This window comes from Haliotis asinina, chromosome 11, assembly GCF_037392515.1.
Source record: "Haliotis asinina isolate JCU_RB_2024 chromosome 11, JCU_Hal_asi_v2, whole genome shotgun sequence".
NCBI classification, from domain to species: Eukaryota; Metazoa; Mollusca; class Gastropoda; order Lepetellida; family Haliotidae; genus Haliotis; species Haliotis asinina.
In genome coordinates this window covers 18625696-18645912 of record NC_090290.1, presented here as the reverse complement: position 1 = coordinate 18645912, position 20217 = coordinate 18625696, and the positions used below count along the sequence as shown (strand labels likewise).

The 20217-nt window shown below is 37.4% G+C and overlaps 1 protein-coding gene across 8 annotated transcripts in view; it reads right to left on the bottom strand.

Annotated features, from left to right (window-relative positions):
* LOC137255974 (polypeptide N-acetylgalactosaminyltransferase 5-like) overlaps positions 1-20217 on the bottom strand; it is a 320337-nt gene that overhangs the window by 15077 nt on the left and 285043 nt on the right. For all 8 annotated transcript variants that reach the window (XM_067793598.1, XM_067793603.1, XM_067793600.1 and 5 more), the window contains 4 exons: positions 16418-16571; positions 7821-7987; positions 6581-6745; positions 5246-5459 (listed from right to left, as the gene is read on the bottom strand). In XM_067793598.1, coding sequence (XP_067649699.1) covers positions 5246-5459; positions 6581-6745; positions 7821-7987; positions 16418-16571 — 700 coding nt within the window. The remainder of the gene's footprint in view (positions 1-5245; positions 5460-6580; positions 6746-7820; positions 7988-16417; positions 16572-20217) is intronic.

Genomic DNA, 20217 nt, shown 5'->3' with positions numbered 1-20217 from the left:
CGAGCATATATTTGGGGGCAGGCATCCAGTTGAAGGTTAGAGTCCAATCAAATTTGCCAACATGAATTTGACTTTCATCAAACCAGAAATAACTGAAATTTTCATCATTAATGTTGTCGATGACGGGGCACACTACGTTGTGTGGATCTTCAGCAATTCTGGCAATAAGCGGTTCTAACCAGCCTGCAGGTAGATAGTGAAGTACTGAGATAGCAGGATAGCAAACTTAATTTGTTTAAAGTTTATGATATAACACAGTTGGGAAAAAATAAATTCTGAAATATCGGTCCTCAGAGTGCAGTTTTAGACACCTGGAAGAAATTTGGAAACAATTCGGATGAATAAGCAAACAAAACTGTGTTGCAACTAAAATTTAATGCAAGAATGCAAGAAAACCTTGTTTAATCTTTGGAAAGTGCACCATCAACATTACCGTAGAAGTCTCTAAATATGGAAAAGTGCAAAATTCGAAATTTATACAGTACACTTTAGTTTTGATGAAGTATCTTTAGCTTTGTAGAACAAAAAGTTAGTCCTTCAAAATTTTTCACACGATACTCCATAAAACTTTCAACAAATACCCTCCAAACTTGCTACAGTGAGAATTGTGTACAAATAGATATTAAACCACATTGTAGCTGACAGAGAAATAAGCATCTCTGTCTTGCCCAAACTCAGGAAATAAAATAATCAGAGGAGAGGGTTTACAATACACACATTTGGGGGGGGGGGGGGGGGGGGGGTAATTTTAATTTCATTATATTCGAAAATAATTTTGATTTTACCACAGTTTCATTTGGATTAAATTTTCAAGAAGGCTTGATGTTTGTTGGTCTGTGAAAAACCATTAGAGTCTAGAAATATATAATCTTGGCTCAATTTTCAGTGGAAGTGTTACTATGAAGCATCTTTTTATCACATGATCTTACAATAGCAAACAAAACTTTAGCCCTTGAGTATATTTTTGAAATTACGATGTGATTTTGGAAGCAAGGAACATAATCATGCTACTTTTGTCCTTGAGTATAAATTTGAACATATGACGTAATCAGCATCACATAACCATCTACCAATGGCATGATGTTCAGACAACGTATCTGAGGAAGGTCATGTTGACCTCTACCATTGATGGGCATGGCTTCTACAAGCAAAGCAGTGTAACAGAGCACTTCATGAAGAGTGTTTGGAAAAGTCTTGACACACAAGGACGAGCTTTGACATCACTCCAAAGAACGAAGGACTTAAAATATACATTCTTCTCTTAGAATATATGCAGACTGTCTAAAGGAATGTCGATGTGTGAATCAAAATGATTACTAAATGAATATTTTTACTCAGAAATATTTTCAAATATATATTTTTAAAGATGTTCATGATTTGCTATAAGTTTCTACACTTTCGACATAAAAGTTTTCTTTTCAATGTATATTTTAATTGAGTGTAAAGGTCAAGGTTGCAGCTAGTAAAGGTCACAGGTCAGCAGAATTGGAGCAACTTGCCACAAGGGGTCAATGTCGGACTTCCTGCCTTTGGTGATATAACTTGGGGGCACCATCCAATTAAATGTCAAGGTCCAATCAAATTTGCATACTTGGACTTGATTGGCCGGAAACCATTGCAACGCCAGAGTGTCATCATTAATGTTGTCTATTACTGGGCAAACAACATGACGCTTGTCGGCAGCGATTCTATCAAGAAGTGGTTCTAGCCAGCCTGTACAAGAGATGACCCACGTTACTCTAGACCAAACTTCAAATTTCCTGCCTGAACTAGTTGAAACAGGTGCGGCCTTGATCTAGCAAATATTTCACTGAAGTAGACTAGAATGATTACGATATTGTCACACAGCAAATCTCTCTCCAAATAGTTTGACGTGTGTTCATGAAACAAGTTATTTCAAGAAGCAATGCTCCAGTTTCAGACAAAATCATTACAGAAAAAATGAAACTTCCTCAACAAGAAAGAGTCGCAAGGGAAGAAACTAAACAGCAACTATCAGCGTCCTTGGTTACACAGTCAATACTTCACATGTTATACAAGTACTTTCTCCATCACCTGTGAATACATACAGTCATATTGTGGTGTAGTCTGACACAGGTCTATTTTTGTCAACCAAAGAAACAAGATCATTCATAACTTGCTGATGTCAAATGAGTCCCGATTTGTGCGTGAATTTAGCACTTCCTATCATAGCCTGATGCTGACGTCAAGTTTCAAGTTGATGGCTCAAGCTCACAGAAATTTTGCAAAAGACACATTGTTGTTTTTGCAATTTTATCAGGTTTTAATTAACTGGTCTTATACAAGTGGATGCTTCTAGCGATATAACTTCTTTATTACATGTATCCATATGTTGTAATTTAGAATTTGTGCATTGTTTAGTTTTAAACACACATTATTCATAGAGAAAAGGGTTAGGAACAAGTTCTCCAACTAAGAATACCCTCTCCTTGGTGTGTACATAGGTAAATTTAGATTCCCACAATTAAAGATGACAGACAGTGGACAAGAAAGTAGTATAAGTGAACAGGAGATAGGGCTAATACAGAATTATATCAATATGCTATAGAAGTCATTTTGTCTCACAAAAATACATTGTAGTTCCACATGATGATAGGTTTGCACTTCCTTCTAGCAAAAGTTTGAGGTCAACTGAAATACCTATTGATGACCAAATGTGCTTAACAGATAACATGAAGGTAACTCAATGCTGTGTGTACATATGCATATTCATAAACCTATCTCTCATATTTATCACACCAGCTTTTAAAAGTCATATAACCAATTTCATTGGTTTTGGACCCTCCTGTTTCCATAGCAACTACACCACATAAAACCTGTATGTATTCACATAATTTCTCTGGCTATTGAAATAAACATTGAACTGAGTATTAGTAAATCAATTTAAAACAATGGCCATTTTCAGGAAGAGAAAACAGTTGCCACAAACATTTAGTACCCTGAACATCATTTCATAAAAACTTTACCCACACTTACATCATTCTTATTACTTGATCCAGATAAAACATTAACGTTTCACTTATCCAAAACCAAAATACAGTACAAATACAAAGTTACAAATCAGCTACAGCATATTTATAAACTTCAACCATTTTTTCAAACTGTAAATGACCATATGTTTTAGATTAAAAATTGTTAGAAAAACCAAAAATATCAGTGATTTTACATACACTCAAACTGATTAGGTTTTTGAAGTACTATTTTTAACAAAGAAGCTTCTTATTAACAATAATGAAGGAAATTTTGGAAACACTCACACAAGCTATGCTTGTGTAATAAATAGTCCAATTATGAGTGTATGAAAAATCTGTAATTTTTCATGCAGCATTAGTAACCTAAAATATAAATGAAGAGGTTAATCAAAGGGAGATAACAACAAGAACAACAACAAAAAACAGTCAAATGAACTACGACTGAACTACTAGGAGTGTCCCTACAGTAAGTCACCATGTGTAAGCCACTGGAGAGTGTGATAGGCGTTGTGTTCATGTCTAAGAGTCTATACGTCAAATTGTACATTGATCACTAACTTTCTGTGGAGAATGCTGATTACTTTCATTTTTGGCCATCAAAGTAACATGTTGTACAGAATCTGGGGGGCATATCTCTCTATAAATACATAAAAGAACCATCCATGGCAGATATTAGTAGTCAATATTAAATACATAATTATCTATAAAAAATAATAATAAAATATAAAAAAATATATATATCCTTTTGAAAATCTAGTCTTTCAGTAAACATATTCCTCAAAGTGGATCAAGAGGAGGGGGAAGGTGGGAGTGCAGGGGTGCACACAACCCCTTTTGTCCAGAAATCTTGTTAAATGGCCACTGAATCTTGGGTGAAAATGATGTGAGCTTTTCTCAAAAAGCTGTGTCCTCTCTGTTCATTTTTTTTAAAAGGTATTTTTCTATCAAAAAGCCAAAACTCTACATACAAATACTTGTTTAACATCAGTGGACAAAACTCTACATACAAATACTTGTTTAACATCAGTGGACAGAATATAGATAAAAGACTAAATGTGTTTTACAAGACTTACAACTTTGGAAAGGTTAGTTAAAAAATGAAAATGTTAGACTGGTTACACACAAACACAACACCAAGACACACTCAGATACAACAAAAGCTGTCATTGGTCAGATTCACATGAAAGAAATATAAGAAGCACCATGACTGGCTGATGATGACAGACATTACATAAAGCAAGTCTAACAGTGAAAGACGAGGCAATAGGTATAAAAAGGGCTGCACAAGGTTTGACAAAATAATCAGGAAACAGTAAGTGTGAAAGAAAAGGAAGCAGGGGGAGAGGCACTTAAAGAACGCTTGCAATATTTCTGGTTCAGAATAAGATGAACTTTTTATTGTGATCATAACTGTCATTGGGCCATTTCAGAATTGTATCTGACAACCTTCAATATAAAGTGTAGTAAATATTTAGTATGTATAGTTTTTTACTACCAGCATCAATGTTCCAGCAATATCATGGTAGGAACACCCAAAATTGACATTTTTGTTTTACAGAAGTGGCAAATTACTCTTGCAAGAATTCATTAACAAGCAAGTCTATGAGAATTTCACTAATGATGACTCACTTATGGCCAGCTACTGTAGCTACAGTATTGTGTGTAGTTGACAAATACAACCAGAGTCTTCAGCATGACAAGTGAAGACTAAAATAAATAAACCAAAATGCAATGAAAACAGTTGTTGTAATGCTGACACTTTGGTTTGGCCTTGACATTGATATTGAAAGTTCAGTGGTTAGTACATCATTTGTTAGCTTAATACAAACAATATTGAAATGGTAATACAGAATCTTACAACATGATAATATGCGCTTGAACAGCTTGTTAGTAATCACCAAAACACCAAGCGTGGTGGAGAATAAGTGGAGACAACTCCTACACTTGCCCATCACCGTCACAGATAGAAAAGAATGAGTGGGAGAGTTGGGGATTTTATGCCGCGTTTAGCAATATTTGAGCAATATCACGGCAGGGGACGCGCAAAAAAACCCAGCTTCACACAGGTCTTCAGATTGACAGAGCAACCTCTTTCATCACAAACCAACCCCATCACCCCGGATGGAAAAGAAATTCATGCTATCTGCCATGGCTTCTGTTTGTAATTAAAAATCTTATTTATTTACCTTGCAAAAGTAAAAGGTAAACAAATAAAAGATATCCAATCTGTTGCTATGGTGACTGACTGTTACCTGACAGGTAATATATCATTAGCTCTGCGAGTTCTCTCGTATTCAGGGATGCTGTGCCACGTGAACTGCAAATTCCAGTCAAAACCTCCGATGCTAGTTGCCTTAGCACTGCCGTATTGATATTTAAACGAATCATCTTCAATGACGTCAATGACAGGACAAACGACTATGGATTTATTTTCTGCAATACGATCCAACATGGGTTCCAGCCAGCCTAAAAACAAATAACCATTTAAAAATGATGAAATAGATAGATATATAGACATATATATATGAATGCATTTAAAAAATAATTTCAAGAGGAACTGTTAACATTGACTTATATCAATACACAATGCCATTTGGAATGTGGTCACGTTATACATGAGATAACACTTTCTCTGTGTAGTAGAGATTCTGCTACTTTTGTTGGTTTGAGTCCCATCCAGGATTCTGGAGAAGCCATGGTGCTTGGCTTTGTGTGCTAGCAATTAGGTGCCTGACCCTGAGGGTATAGGTTCAAATCCTGGACTGGGGACTCCTTTTAACAAAACCTGTACTTTACTGAGAAAGTTTAATTTCAAATATAACATGTGTTACATATTATTACATAATATAATAACATAATACACTTGTTTATCATCTCTCTAAAGTACCTGGAATTTGTACATTTGAGGTATGTTTATTTTTGTCATTCAGCAATATTCCAGCTAAAAACAAGTCTGGACCTGACAATCCAGTGACTAAGTTTGTGATCACTTTCGCCTTTGACCAAGTGACCACACTGACCTCTAAATCACACTTAGCAACCAACAGACAAAATCTGCTTATGTCAACCCTTGCTTGTCGTAAGAGACAACAAATGTGATCAGGTGGTCAGGATCACTGACTTGGTTGACACGTCTTTGAATCCCAATTGTGCAGATCGATGCTCATGATGTTGATCACAAGATTGACTGGGCCAGACTCGAGTATTTACAGACCGCCGCCATACAGCTGGGCATTACAATGTTTTGCTTTTCAATCTTTTTCAATTATGAAAATATACTTTGAATGAAATTGTACTGACTTAGTACTCCATGTGTTAAAATGAAGAGCTGCAGTGTTGATAAAATCAAAAGTGTAACAATGTGAAAATAAGATTTTACATACAGATAAAAGAACAATGTTACACTGTAATGAAAACTTGAAATACTTAAAGTTTACATATATTAGCTTTCTTGCTGATGTTTCTTTTACATAAAATAATCCTGGCGACAAATTAATCAAACTGCAAAGCAGCAAATTTTATGTTAGCCATTCTAATAATTAAACTTTTCATTTTATATGAAAATTGTATTTGTGATTCTATCTTACCTTCTGTACATTCACAATGTGAATCTAAAAATGTCACAACATCGCCTGTTGCTGCAGCAAATCCAAGAAGACGAGCTCGTATCAAGCCTTCTCTTTCCTTTGTCCGAACTATCTTTACTATCTTTAACTTATTCATGTAATCTTCTAAAGGCTTTTTAAGATGATCTGCAAAACAGAAATTGAAATGCACTCTCAATTAAACAGGATGAAACTTGATTCATGTAACTTGATGTTGAGATGATGAGGTTCTAACTGAATGAAGCTCTCATAAATGACTCATGCTGTGATTGGCTCCACCATTCCTATCTCAGAAGGGACAATTTCAAGTTTTAAGATAGTCTGTCTCACAGTCCCTGAACCTCATTATTTTCCTGTGTCAAGCCTTCTTTTCAATGCTGAAGCCTTAAATGGAGCAAGTCTAGATTTCCTCAGGTAGTCTGTCCCACAGTCCCTGAACCACATTATTTCCCTACTGCCTTCCCTCCCAGCAATGTAGTCTGACTCACAGTCCCTGAACCACATTATTTCCCTACTGCCTTCCCTCCCAGAAATGCTAAAGCTCAAAATATGGTAAGTCCAGATTTCCTTAAGTTCTGAATCTCTGGTCTCCCTGGGACTCCTTTTCAACTTAAATGGATTTGTTTGTAGACTAAGTGCTATTCTAGATTTTAGAGTGAATTAGGTCTTACTAAGTTTTTGGCAATAATCTGCAACATTATGGCAGGGGACACCAAAAATGTATTCCACACATTTGGGAAATTGAAAAATTGGGCAAGAACGCTGCTCCATTGTTTGCAGAAGAAAGTGAACTTTCATATCACAACTACCATGTGTTTTACCACCTGATACTGACTGTTAAATCAGAGGTTTCAAATTAAAATAACCACTTGCTTCAAACAGCTGATATGGCAGCTGCATCTAGTGCCACGCTAAAAATATAATGCTCATATCTCCTAACTATGTAATTTCGTGCAGGTGAGACAGTAATGGGGATTCTTCAGAAATAGCAACAGTAATGGTTTGAAGTTTCGAGACTACATGCCATTTCATAGATGAAACTGCCAAACACTGTAAAGAAGGTCACATAAAGAACTGTAAGATAATATATGTCTCGGTTTTTAACTTTATATTCAAATTTCACATTACATTTGTGTAAGAAGTAATACGCCCGGTTAAGAATTTATAACATTCCTGATTTAATATATACAAAGACATATGATATAAAGAGACAAAAACTTACCCATGTCCGAGTAATCGTCTACAAGAACTATTTCCTTCAGCAGATGTGCTGGAGATCGGTCTATTACTGAGTGCACTGTCCTCAGTAGAACTGTCCAAGCCTCATTATGGAAGCAGATTACCACACTGGAGTCGGGAAGATTGTCTCGGTATGTTAGATCTTTACATCTGAAAACAAGGGATTGAGTCAACAACTCTTTTGAACACCTACATTTCATTTCTTCAGCATGAGTGAGTGAGTGAGTGAGTGAGTGAGTGAGTGAGTGAGTGAGTGAGTGAGTGAGTGAGTGAGTGAGTGAGTGAGAGCACTGGGTATGAGGGTGGGTGAGTGACTGGTAAGAATCTGGGTAGATGGGTGGGTAGGTGAGCAAGTAAGAGTTTGTACGAGTGTCCGTGGGTGGATTAGAATCTAATGTACCCTTTATACGGGTATGTTTTAAATAATCATATTGTATATCTTAGTACAAACAATAGCATCTTTCATACATCTTGCTGAACAGAAGTTAACATATGAGCAGTGTGTCATTCTGATTTCAGTTTAAACCGAGAGTTAAAATTATGAAGTTTCCGAGGACAAGCACAGGTAATCACAATGTCATAGACCAGGCTAAAGATTGAAACACAAGCAAGAATAATTACCTTTTTATCAGTAATTGGTTCTTGATAAAAAAATGGATGTCAAAAGAACCCCCCTAAAAAGTTGAATGATGTCAGCAATCATCAGCTTTGATGTCCCTCTATGTGTGTGACATCATTCTAATATCAGCCTTATTTCACATTATGACTTGACTGACACTAACAGGATGATGTCTGTTTAGAAAACAATATTCTGGAGTAATAGAAGTAAAAGTTTCTCTAATGCACATACTATGTCTACTAACTTATATCTATTTAAAAAATATCATCTATGACTCTGTTTACTAAGGGACTTGTGTACTAGCTCCTGGAATTCTTTGAAGGACTGTTGGCCTTGACCTTCCTAGCCATGTTTCTGCCTCATTGCTCCGACTGAAGGACTGGCACCATGATGTAAATCGGAAAAGTTAATGAAGGCAAACCGATGCTGGACACCATGAAATGACTAAAGCTCTTAATCACCTTTGCCCCAGGTAGATTACACCTTAATCCTCACATTACAATAACTACCATCACAAATGATTTCAACCAAACGATTCTGATAATCTAAATGAGTGCAGTCACTAGTAAGATGATGATGATGATGATGATGATGATGATGATGATGATGAAGCAACATATATATGCTTAAAGTGTGCACAAAAGGAATGACAATGATTTTGTTATATACTCTTCCTAAAAAGTAGGGGAAGTTTATTTTAATTTATATTTTTAGAGTGCATCACCACTTGCACTTCCTTATGACTACAGTTTTTGGTATATTTAAAAAAGAACCGCTAGAAACAAACACTAACTCTAAAGTGATTTATCGACCTTCCATGCAAACCTTAAAAATCATGAATGACACCCCATGTATTGGGCTACTGTGTTGTACATGTGCATCCCATGCATTGTGTATAGACGTGTGATAAAAAGCAATGGTGGACAAGGACGCATGTCTTCATAAAGTTTGGATATCCTTCCTATCCAGATTGAAATACAGGTTCCACTACTTTTTCTGAAGAGTATATATCTCCGTCTGGTTCATCGGAATGACCATTTTCACAAGAAACTGTCATCATGACTACAGCCATAGAATCTGATGGATCCAAACAAGTGACAGATTGAAACAGATTCAAACCTCCTCCAACCTGACTCTACCTGACCCTGCTTGCCATAAAAGGTGACTCAGCTTGTCGTAAGAGGCGACTAACGGCATCGCGTGATCAGTCTTGCTGATTTGGTTGATACATGTCATCGATTCCCAATTGCGTACATCGATGCTCATGCTGTTGATCACTGGATTGTCTGGTCCAGACTCGATTATTTACAGACCGCCGCCATATTGCTGGAATATTGATGAGTGCGGCATCAAACTCCACTCACTCACTCACTCACTCACTCACTCACTCACTCACTCACTCACTCACTCACTCACTCACTATACGCTGTGTCTTGGCCTTTCTATGTGTTCTGTGTAATTATCGTCAAAAGCATGTATATTCCAAACAAAGTTCGGGGGGATTCATTTCAGTCAGTGTCTTCAAGAAGTCTTAAAAACTTTGGGACTTGGGACAAATCTGTCCTCAACCGTACCAAATATATTTTTTAAATCAATACTAATCAATTAAATCACGAAAGCAGTGGGACGGCAAGGTCAGACAAAGGTCGAAAATGAAGAAACTCGTTCTGAAGTTCATCGAAGTCTATCCAAAGGTATTCACATTGGGGATGCTTTTCCATTTTTGAAGAAATCATGAATTATTTATACGACAGCTGAGCATGAAATTTCCCGTAGGAAATGATCATTTCTGTTCTAAATTGATGCCCTGATTTCAACTCCAACACCCTTCCTATCAAGTCTGCTCTAGGTGCTTTTGTCCATTTTCTAATGAATATAAATTGATTGGTATAGTCAGAAATTTGCATGAACTGCCTTTGAAGTTCTTAAAGCACTTTCAGGATGGCTGACTTTTCATCTATAGACAAATTATGACATCAAACATTCTTGTATCAGCAATAATTTTGACAAATGGAGCTTTGTCATGAAAAAGACAGCCAAGGAGATAGAGAAATATCTGTAATTCTAGTGAAATTGCACCTTTGCTTTATGTATGATAACCACTAATGGAAATCAAAGCGTTGCTTGTAATAGGATATATCATCATAAATTCAAACTGAGTGACAAGACAATTTGAGTTCCATCTCTTTTTGTACATACATTAGCTAAATTGTGTATAAATGAGTGACTTTCAACATGAGGGAACAAAACCTAAATGCATAAAACTGATATTTGTCTGTATAACTGGCAGACCTTTTGAACATTTCCAGATAAATTGAGTTTTTGATATCTGTGACTCATGGGCTGTTGATTGTGGAGTGAGTCAGTGAGTTTAGTTTTATGCTGCACTTGACAATATTCTAGCTGTATGGCAGCAGTCTGTAAATAATAATGTCTGGATCAAACAATCCAGTGATCAAAAGCATGAACATTGATCTAAGCAACTGGGATATGATGACATGTACAAAGTCACCGAGCCTGACGAGCAAATCTCGTTAGTCTTCTTTTATGACAAGCATGGGTTAGTGTAGATCAATTCAACAAGGATCTTCAAGCGTCTGTCGATAATGGATATTCTTGTCCAGGGGGCATGCACATATGACGTCAAAAAAGACAATCTGAATGCTTCACAAGTTTTCTGAGACTATTTTTGTCAAGATGCTGATGTTTGCAAATCAGCACAAATACAACGTCTCTGCAGTATTCCTGGTACATGATGCTGGCTGAAGATACTGAAGACAGTCCACTGACTGATACTGTGGTAATGACCCATGCTGGGAGGGTACCATGGCAATGTCACAAAGTTGGACCATCATCATCATCATCATCATCATCATCATCATCATCATCATCATCACCACCACCATCATCATCATCATCATCATCATCATCATCATCATCATCACCACCATCATCATCATCATCATCATCACCATCATCATCATCATGATCACCATCATCATCATCATCATCATCATCATCATCACCACCACCACCACCACCACCATCATCATCACCATCATCATCATCATCATCATCATCATCATCATCATCATCATGATCACCATCATCATCATCATCATCATCATCATCACCACCACCACCATCATCATGATCACCATCATCATCATCATCATCACCACCACCACCATCATCATCATCATCATCATCATCACCATCATCATCATCATCATCATCATGATCACCATCATCATCATCATCATGATCATCATCACCATCATCATGATCATGATCATCATCATCATCATCATCTATTAAATATTTGAAAAGCATCAAAGACAGGGTACTTATCATGAAAGTGAATGAGTGAGAGAGTGAGTTACTGTGAGCATTACTCAATAAGTGAGTGAGTGAGTGAGTTTTAGTTTTACGCCGCACTCAGCAATATTCCAGCTATATGGCAGCGGTCTGTAAATAATCGAGTCTGGACCAGACAATCCAGTGATCAACGACATGTGTCAACCAAGTCAGCGAGCTTGACCACCTGATCCCGTTAGTCTCCTCTTATGACAAGCTGAGTCGCCTTTCATGGCAAGCATGGGTTGCTGAAGGCCTATTCTACCCCGGGACCTTCACGGGTTCATTACTCAATAAGAGGCAGTGGGGCAACCAAATGCTTAAAGTAATTGCTCGTCATGACAAAGACTCAGGTCCAATACCCCACATAGGTACAATGTCTGAAGCCCGTTTCTGGTGTTCCCCACATTGATATTGCTAGATTATTGCCAAATGTGGCAGCAACAGTGATTATCATCTTGTATCATAATCTTATATTGAGCATACTTCGTGCCCAATGCATGCTTGAAGTGCATGATCAGAGTGAAAAAAATTAAATCTTTTAGAGGAAATGATAAACAGATGAGCTGTTTTCAGAATGGAAGAATAATAAATTATAGAGGAGGACAGTTCTTCTTTGCAGAAACAGCAAGGAAACCAAAACATATACACACATGAACGACAAACTTTTGTTTCCATGATAAATAGCTCAGCTTTGACAATCACTTCAGTTAGATGAATTTTAACTCTAAAAATAATCAGATTCTACAAACCATTTATACGATTAAATCTGACATGATTAAATATTATTAAACAATGTCTATATTTACCTAAGGCATGTTTTTTGACATCATCAGTCTGACCAGTAGTTGCGGGTGTTTACATTGAGGCTAAATTTCATCATAAGATAATAACTTTTAAGTGCTATGTTTGAGCTGAACATTAGGTGTAATTACTGGAATGTTTATTCTTTGCTTTATGTAAATAACAAATATCCGGTAAAGCAACACTGATTCTTAACATGAGATTAAAATATTTAACAAGTTTCAAGGAATACATGAAAATCTGACTTGGATTTTGAACAAATACAGTGTGCTAAGTAAGTACACTGGGCAAGTATTCATTGTATTTTCTAAAAGTAGATGAAGAAACTGATCTTAGTGCAGGCTGGAAAATTGTGGGCTTGGGTCTCAGCATCAGAAATATAATGAGTGAGTAGTGTTTTGTGTCGCTTTTAGTAATATACAAGCAATATCACTGCGTGGACACCAGATTCAAACCCTGGGTGTGTGCTTTAACCACTAGGCTACCCCATCATCTCATGAGATATAGAACTTGGGTGAATGGCCAGCAACAATACCGTAATCTACAGATCACAGTATATGACAGTGACTGTTATAATGTCGATAAAATACCAGCTATAGAGTCAGGCATACACACATCATGTTGTATTTTTAATATACATGTCATATCAAAGTAGGAATCTAACACTTATATTGTCTGTAATGTGATATTTATATCACTGTCAGCAACATACCCTTATATCATAGTCAGCAATATACCCTTATATCATAATCATCAATGTAATATTTATATCCTAGTCAGCAATGTACCCTTATATCATAATCAGCAATGTAACATTTATATCATAGACAGCAGCATACCCTTACATCATAATCAGCAATGTAATATTTATATCATAGTCAGCAATGTACCCTTATATCATAGTCAGCAACATACCCTTATATCATAGTCAGCAATGTACCCTTATATCATAATCAGCAATGTAATATATACATCCTAGTCAGCATTGCTGATTATATCATAATCAGCAATGTAATATGTATATATCATAGTCAGCAATGTACCCTTATATCATAATCAGCAATGTGATACATGTATTTATATCATAGTCAGCAATCTACCAGTTGCATCATTTTCAGTAATCTACCCTTAACAATATACATACATACACCAGCTATAATTCATTATCAGTAGTATAGCAGCCATAGGACAGTCAATAATATAACTGTTATATCATAGTCCGTAATATACCAGTTATATCATTGTCAGGAATATACTAGTTATATCATAGTAATGTAGAAACTATAAGACAACCAGTGGTATATCATACATGTTACACGTAACAATATATCATCTTCATCTCATCATCTATAGTTGGATCACACTCTGCAGGGCCTTAAACAAATGTAACACTTGAAAACACCACCCTTTGTCAAGTGCTCGGTGTTTTAGACAGAGTATTTTTTGTGCAATTCTTTTCAATAGAATTTGCAATGATTCAGAACAAATAAGGCAATTGCACAACAAAACGTTTGGCAAGCACAAAATTAACAGGATAGTTTAAACGTTTCTCTAAATTTTTAACAGGATTTTAAGCCACTGTTTACAGGAGCTCGTATGTCAAACAATCACAAGGCCGAAAATTCTACGAGTCCATAGTCGGTTCTACTTAAAGACCCTGGACGAAAACACAACCTATTGATTTTACTTGCAATCCATGAAATGTTTCAAAAGCTTACATTTTACATTTTACCCTATTTTCTCCCCAGAAACTATTCCTTTAAAAAGCAAAATACTTCAAATCAGATAAATACAACACTCACTAGCATCAAATTCAATGGTTGGTGTTCAGCATGTATTTTTTCCACATTTTTTCACTGTCTGCGTTTAAGTGTGCTAAAAAACGCTGACTGCTTCTTGCAACAAACACAGACATAATAAAGTTAAAATTTTCCATTGATGTGACTAATTGATTTTGTGATTTTTTTTCTCAAGGGAGGTTCCTGCCTATGTAATCTCGTCTCAGTTTGTCTGGTGAAATATCTCCTAGTCTATTTATTGGCTGTGGTTCCCAAGTGTCTCTTTGCATAATAATGAAGGATGGTGAGCCTAGAGGACGGTACAGACAGACCTGCCACTCATCAGCAGGCCGGCATGGTGGGCGTTGGCTTTGTTGTTGTCATATGTGTATTCTGCGGAAACTCTGATAAAATTATGTTGCATGTAAATTGATGAATGACTATTGTGGAATTTAATCTTCGTCAACTGAAATTTAATTGACTGATTGGGTGAGTGAGTAAGTGGATGGTGGGTGAGAGTGAGTGAATGGACGGGTGGTTAGAGTGAGTGAGTCGGTGAGTGAGCGTGAGTGAATGAGTGAGTGACCTGGGTGGTGACAGTGAGACAGTATGTGGATGGCTGGTGATAGTGAGTGAGTGAGTGGATGGGTGGTTTGAGTGAGTGAGAGGGTGGATGAGTGAGTGGGTGGTTTATAAGAGTGAGTTCAGATGAGTGAGTGAGTGAGCGAGCTGAGCTGAGCTGAGCTGAACTGAGCTGAGCTGAGCTGAGCTGAGCTGAGCTGAGCTGAGCTAAGTGAGTGAGAGAGTTGGTGAAAGAGTGACTGGGTGGGTGACTGGTGATAAAAAGTGAATGAATGAATGAAAGAAAGAGTGAGTTTAGTTTTATGCTGCCCTCAGCAATATTCCAGCTATATGGCGGCGGTCTGTAAATAATCGAATCTGGACCACTCAATCCAGTGATCAACAATATAAGCATAGATCTGCGCAATTGGGAACCGATGACATGTGTCAACCAAGTCAGCGAGCCTGACAACCTGATCCTGTTAACAGCCTCTTACAACAAGCACAGTCACCTTTTATGGCAAGCATGGGTTGCTGAAGGCCTATTCTACCTCAGGTAATGAGAAAAAGAAAGAATGTGAGTGGACCGAATGACCGAATGAACTGCATTGCCATAAGAAACTTTCCAGTTTGGGGTGATAAGTCAAGTTTTCAACACAATATTGTGTCTGTAAACCAAACAAAGTCGTAACTTGAAATCCAGAATCATGCTGGTAGAACAGAATGCGTATAAAATCTCAAATTCTAGCCTGTGGAAGGTTAACTTTCCAACTGTAAACATGAACCTCCAAGAGATATCGCTGTGTCATGTAATCAGCTTTTTTCACTGTAATCTGTCACATCTCCATCCTTGTAAACAGGAGTATGAAGAACTTCACATATAGGCAGGCCTCTAGGGCTACCTGAAGTAAGGCAATACTACATCATGTTGGCATCACATTGACTGCCAGACAAAACTAATGGATCTTCCCTCCCCTAACACTAACATGGCTTAAACTTGCTCTGTCTAAATTTATTTCAGCATGATTTTATTTTGTCATAAAGAATTGCTCATTCCAGCTAATCAGCAATATTTATAATAACCCAAACTGGACCAGACAATCTTGTGATTGATATTGTGAATGATGCGATATGCTGCCACAGTACAAGTTAATGAGCAAGAGAATATGGTTTTACACAGCTTTTAGCAATATCACATTTGGGGACACAAAAAGGGCTTCACACAGTGTACCCACGTGGGTCTTTGGCATAACAAGCAAACACTTTAACCGTTTTACAAGCAGCAACTGTTACTAGGACAACTACCAAAATCCAACAGTGGCAGGTTAAAGAAATGAGTGGGTTCTACACATTATTCCAGGTATATCACATTGTACCAATTCAGTATGATGGGCAAATATTTCAACCAAGAGGCTACCCTATCTCGGACCACAGTCATGATCTAGCCACACGCAGACTTACTCTTTGTCGCGGACATCCGGCAAACTTCTGTGCAATGAGATCATGTCGCTGGCGTACTGGTTGTAGGCGTTCTTCTGCCAGCCATCATCATACTTTTTCCTTTCTGCAGGAGCCAGATTGTCTTTGTTGATAGCGACTGGCTTCCCTTGCTCCCCTGTGAAAGAGACAACTCACATCAGATTGACCATACACGGACAGAAACAGTTAAGATGACAGGTGTGGGTTTGAATCCCAGATGAGAACGGGATCTGTATTTTAGTAAGAAAGTGTAACCACAGTTATAACATATGTTTCAAGATGACTAAACGAAAACAGCTTCCTGACCAGACCTTCTTTTTCCCATATAAATCGCAGGAGGTACCTCTCCTTTTGCTCAGCTTTCTTTGAGGTAAAATCTTGTGGAAAAAGTATTACTTTTTTTTAATAATAATAATAATTATAAGTAAATTTGTTATCTACTATTTTCCATTCATTCATTCTCAAAGTGCATAAATACTCAAAGCGCACAATCTGATTATTACTACCCTCAATAACCAAGCTGTCTGCATGGCAGTAGAAGGTTAAAAGACATATGACTTATCCCACTGGGTACCCATTTTCTGCTGTCACCCATCAAAGGACATTCTGTGACCAATGTAACTTCAAATGATTTATGAACTGAGCTCTATGCACAGGACCACACACTACCACCATTAATGACACACCCACCTATCCAACCTCTAACGCCCCTCTTGTCGGTCCAAATGAGTTTGAGTGTCCGACTGACTGAGATGGCATGTCTGCAAGAATGGATCGTAGTGTCTGACTGAAGGAGTTGGTGGGCCTGTCCGAATAAGGTTTGAATGTGTCTGGATGCTTGTCTGAAAGAGCTGGGGGATCTCATCATTTTCTTGTTTTTGTCAATGTTGAGTGTTGTTTTAAATGTGGTGTCTTTTAGACTTTATGAGGCTCAGTCGTATATTTTACTATTGTGTATACTCTGAAACAACATTAAACAGTAATAACCTATTCTATCTTATTATTATTCCTGGGGGTTGAGAATAGGAACTGAATTCACTACAAAACATAAACTGCATTTGAGCAGGTACTACAAATGTTTGGGTTTCATCCACCCTTTACAACAAACACCTCAACTTTTGTTTATTCACAATCTGAGTATTCTTTATCAACCAATCAAATCCTTTGCACAAGTTCTCTATTGCCCAATGAGTACTAACCAGCAAAGTGACAAAAGCATCACAATATATGCTGCTCAAAGAACTTTTGACCATTCAGCAGTGACACATGTACATACTGCAGTCAATAAATGGTAAGATTACTTTCAGGAACCAGATCTATGGGTTAAATTAGTTTTCCCTCCTAATGGTGCTTCTACAAATGATCTACAGAGTCTTGGCAATTTATTTTGCTAGTTTGTGATTAAAATAATTCAGCACATGTACTTAGCTCCAATAAACACCTCCTGAGGAATGATGGGTTATACTACCCTAATCTGAAACTCTCATTGTAGCACTGGGCCCTATTCTTCAAACTGACTGCAACACTACGACCACCTATGTCTGGTCTAGCCCTAAGATGATTCCTGGGGAATGATGGACGATACCACCCCAATATGAAATGCTCGTAGCACAGGGCTTCATTCTACAAACTGACTTCCAACCCCAGGCTACCCCACTGCCATATTGATAAGAGAATGATGGCAACGTAGGACATCAGTATTCATGCACAATAATTCATTTCTATACACAGCAGAGATATCTATCAAGCTGATGCTAAGGATTTCGACATACCACCCACTATTATTGAAACAGAATAGTATGCTCATTGACAGACGTCATAGCAGCAGGTCTAAATGTCAAGGGAATGCATGGGAAAATGTCAGTAGAAGCAACTGCTTCAACCTCTATCTACCATACTTGAACAGCGTCTGTCCAGCACTAGACTGATTTGGATCCACATTGGCAGAAACGGCCTACAAATGTGACAATCAACAGACACGGCTTGTTATAAAGTTTTCTCTGATAATCTTACAACATTTCAGCGCTGGGAGTAGGCCTTCTTCATCAGAAACTTGAAACTGTGCAAACTTTTTGAGATAATTGTGGTGAAGCATCGAACCACATGGATGAATTTCAATAATTTTTAGCAGAATCTGACAGCGTTGATTTGAAGTGGCAGTTGATGAAAATCATTCCAGAGCGCAGCTATGAATAATGTTACTCATTTATGTGTCTGAATGTTTAAGAAGGAAAAGAGAATATTGATCTCACTTTTATTAATGAAATGGGATGGAAATAAAAGGTTCTTGAGTGGGTAAAGTATTTGTTGATAATACTTAAATTTATCCATCATGTTGGTAAGAACTTAAAGTCAACAGAGTTGTCAAATTCTTAAAATTTTTCCATGAAGAATTTAACAGTCTACAGAGTAGGGTAAGGATTTCTGTGTGAGTGAGTAAGTGAGCAGGATTTTACACCACACAGACAATCCAGTGATCCTGGTCCAATGAGCAGGGTTTACACCACTTTTAGCAGTATTCCAGCAATATCATGGCCTGGGAAACCATAAATGGGCTGCACACATTGTGCCCATGTGGGGAATTGCACCCGGGTCTTTGACATGTTGAGCAAATGCTATAACCACTTCAGACCCCATTCATTCTCACTATATCATCATCAAGAAAAAGCTAAATTCTGAATTGCTAAGGCAGAATCAAACAGTGTTGTTAACATAACTTTGGGCTACACTGTCTAGCACTATAGCCCTAAACTAGGATGGTAATGATCAATTTCTGTTGACAATAAAATCTCGGTATAGAATCCATGTTTGACATTGAAACTGGAAAGAAAACAGTTTCGACCAGACAGACGCTTATTTTGTTGCTGTTTTATGACTTAAATTTTAAAATTCTTGATAAGGCAATGTGCACTTCCTCCAAGCACAATGTAAGCACACTGTCAGTAATGGATCTGGAAGGCAGCGGCCGCCATGTTTCTGAGAGAACCCCAGAACTTCCTGTTTGAGCCCACCTGTACAACACATTCGTAATGGATGTCTACCGTATTTAACATTAGCCAAGTTTTTGCAAACCTGGCTTCTAGATGCTGCTTAAAATAAATTTAATCATATCAAATCTACAAGTATCAGAAAACTATTTTTCGCTTAATCTGACTTCTGAAACTAATGCATATTTCTCACAAAACAATTGTGCATATGTTACATGAAACTACAAGTGAGTCAGTTAGGGAAGATGAGTTAATGTGGAAAGATGAATGAGTGTGTGAAGGTGTGAAGATGAGTTAATGTGGAAAGATGAATGTGTGAGTGAGTGTGTGAAGGTGAGTTAATGTAGAAAGATGAATATGTGAGTGAGCGAGTGAGTGAAGGTGAGTTAATGTGGAAAGATGAATGTGTAATAAAGTCAGTGAGGGAAAGAGAAAGCATGAGGAGCGCAAAGCGCAAAACAGAGAGAAAGAGTGAGAAAAAAGAGAAAAAGAAAGGGAGACAGGGAAGAGAGACACAGAGAGAAGGAGGGAGGGAGGGAGGGAGGAGAGAGATAGTAATTACTGCTTACTGCTTGAGCAAGCCCAGATCAATTTAATCCGCAGTTTCTATCACTGACTGTTCACTCGGAACCAATGCATCACGGCACATGTCTGACCTTTGTGGAGGTCATCTCGGCCACAGTAACTTCAGTTGTCATATTCACTCTATCAAGCAATGCAGATTAAATCGACAAACTTGAATCCATCTGTATATAAACAGATCATGCATGGCATTGGTAAGCTCAAGTCTCAAGA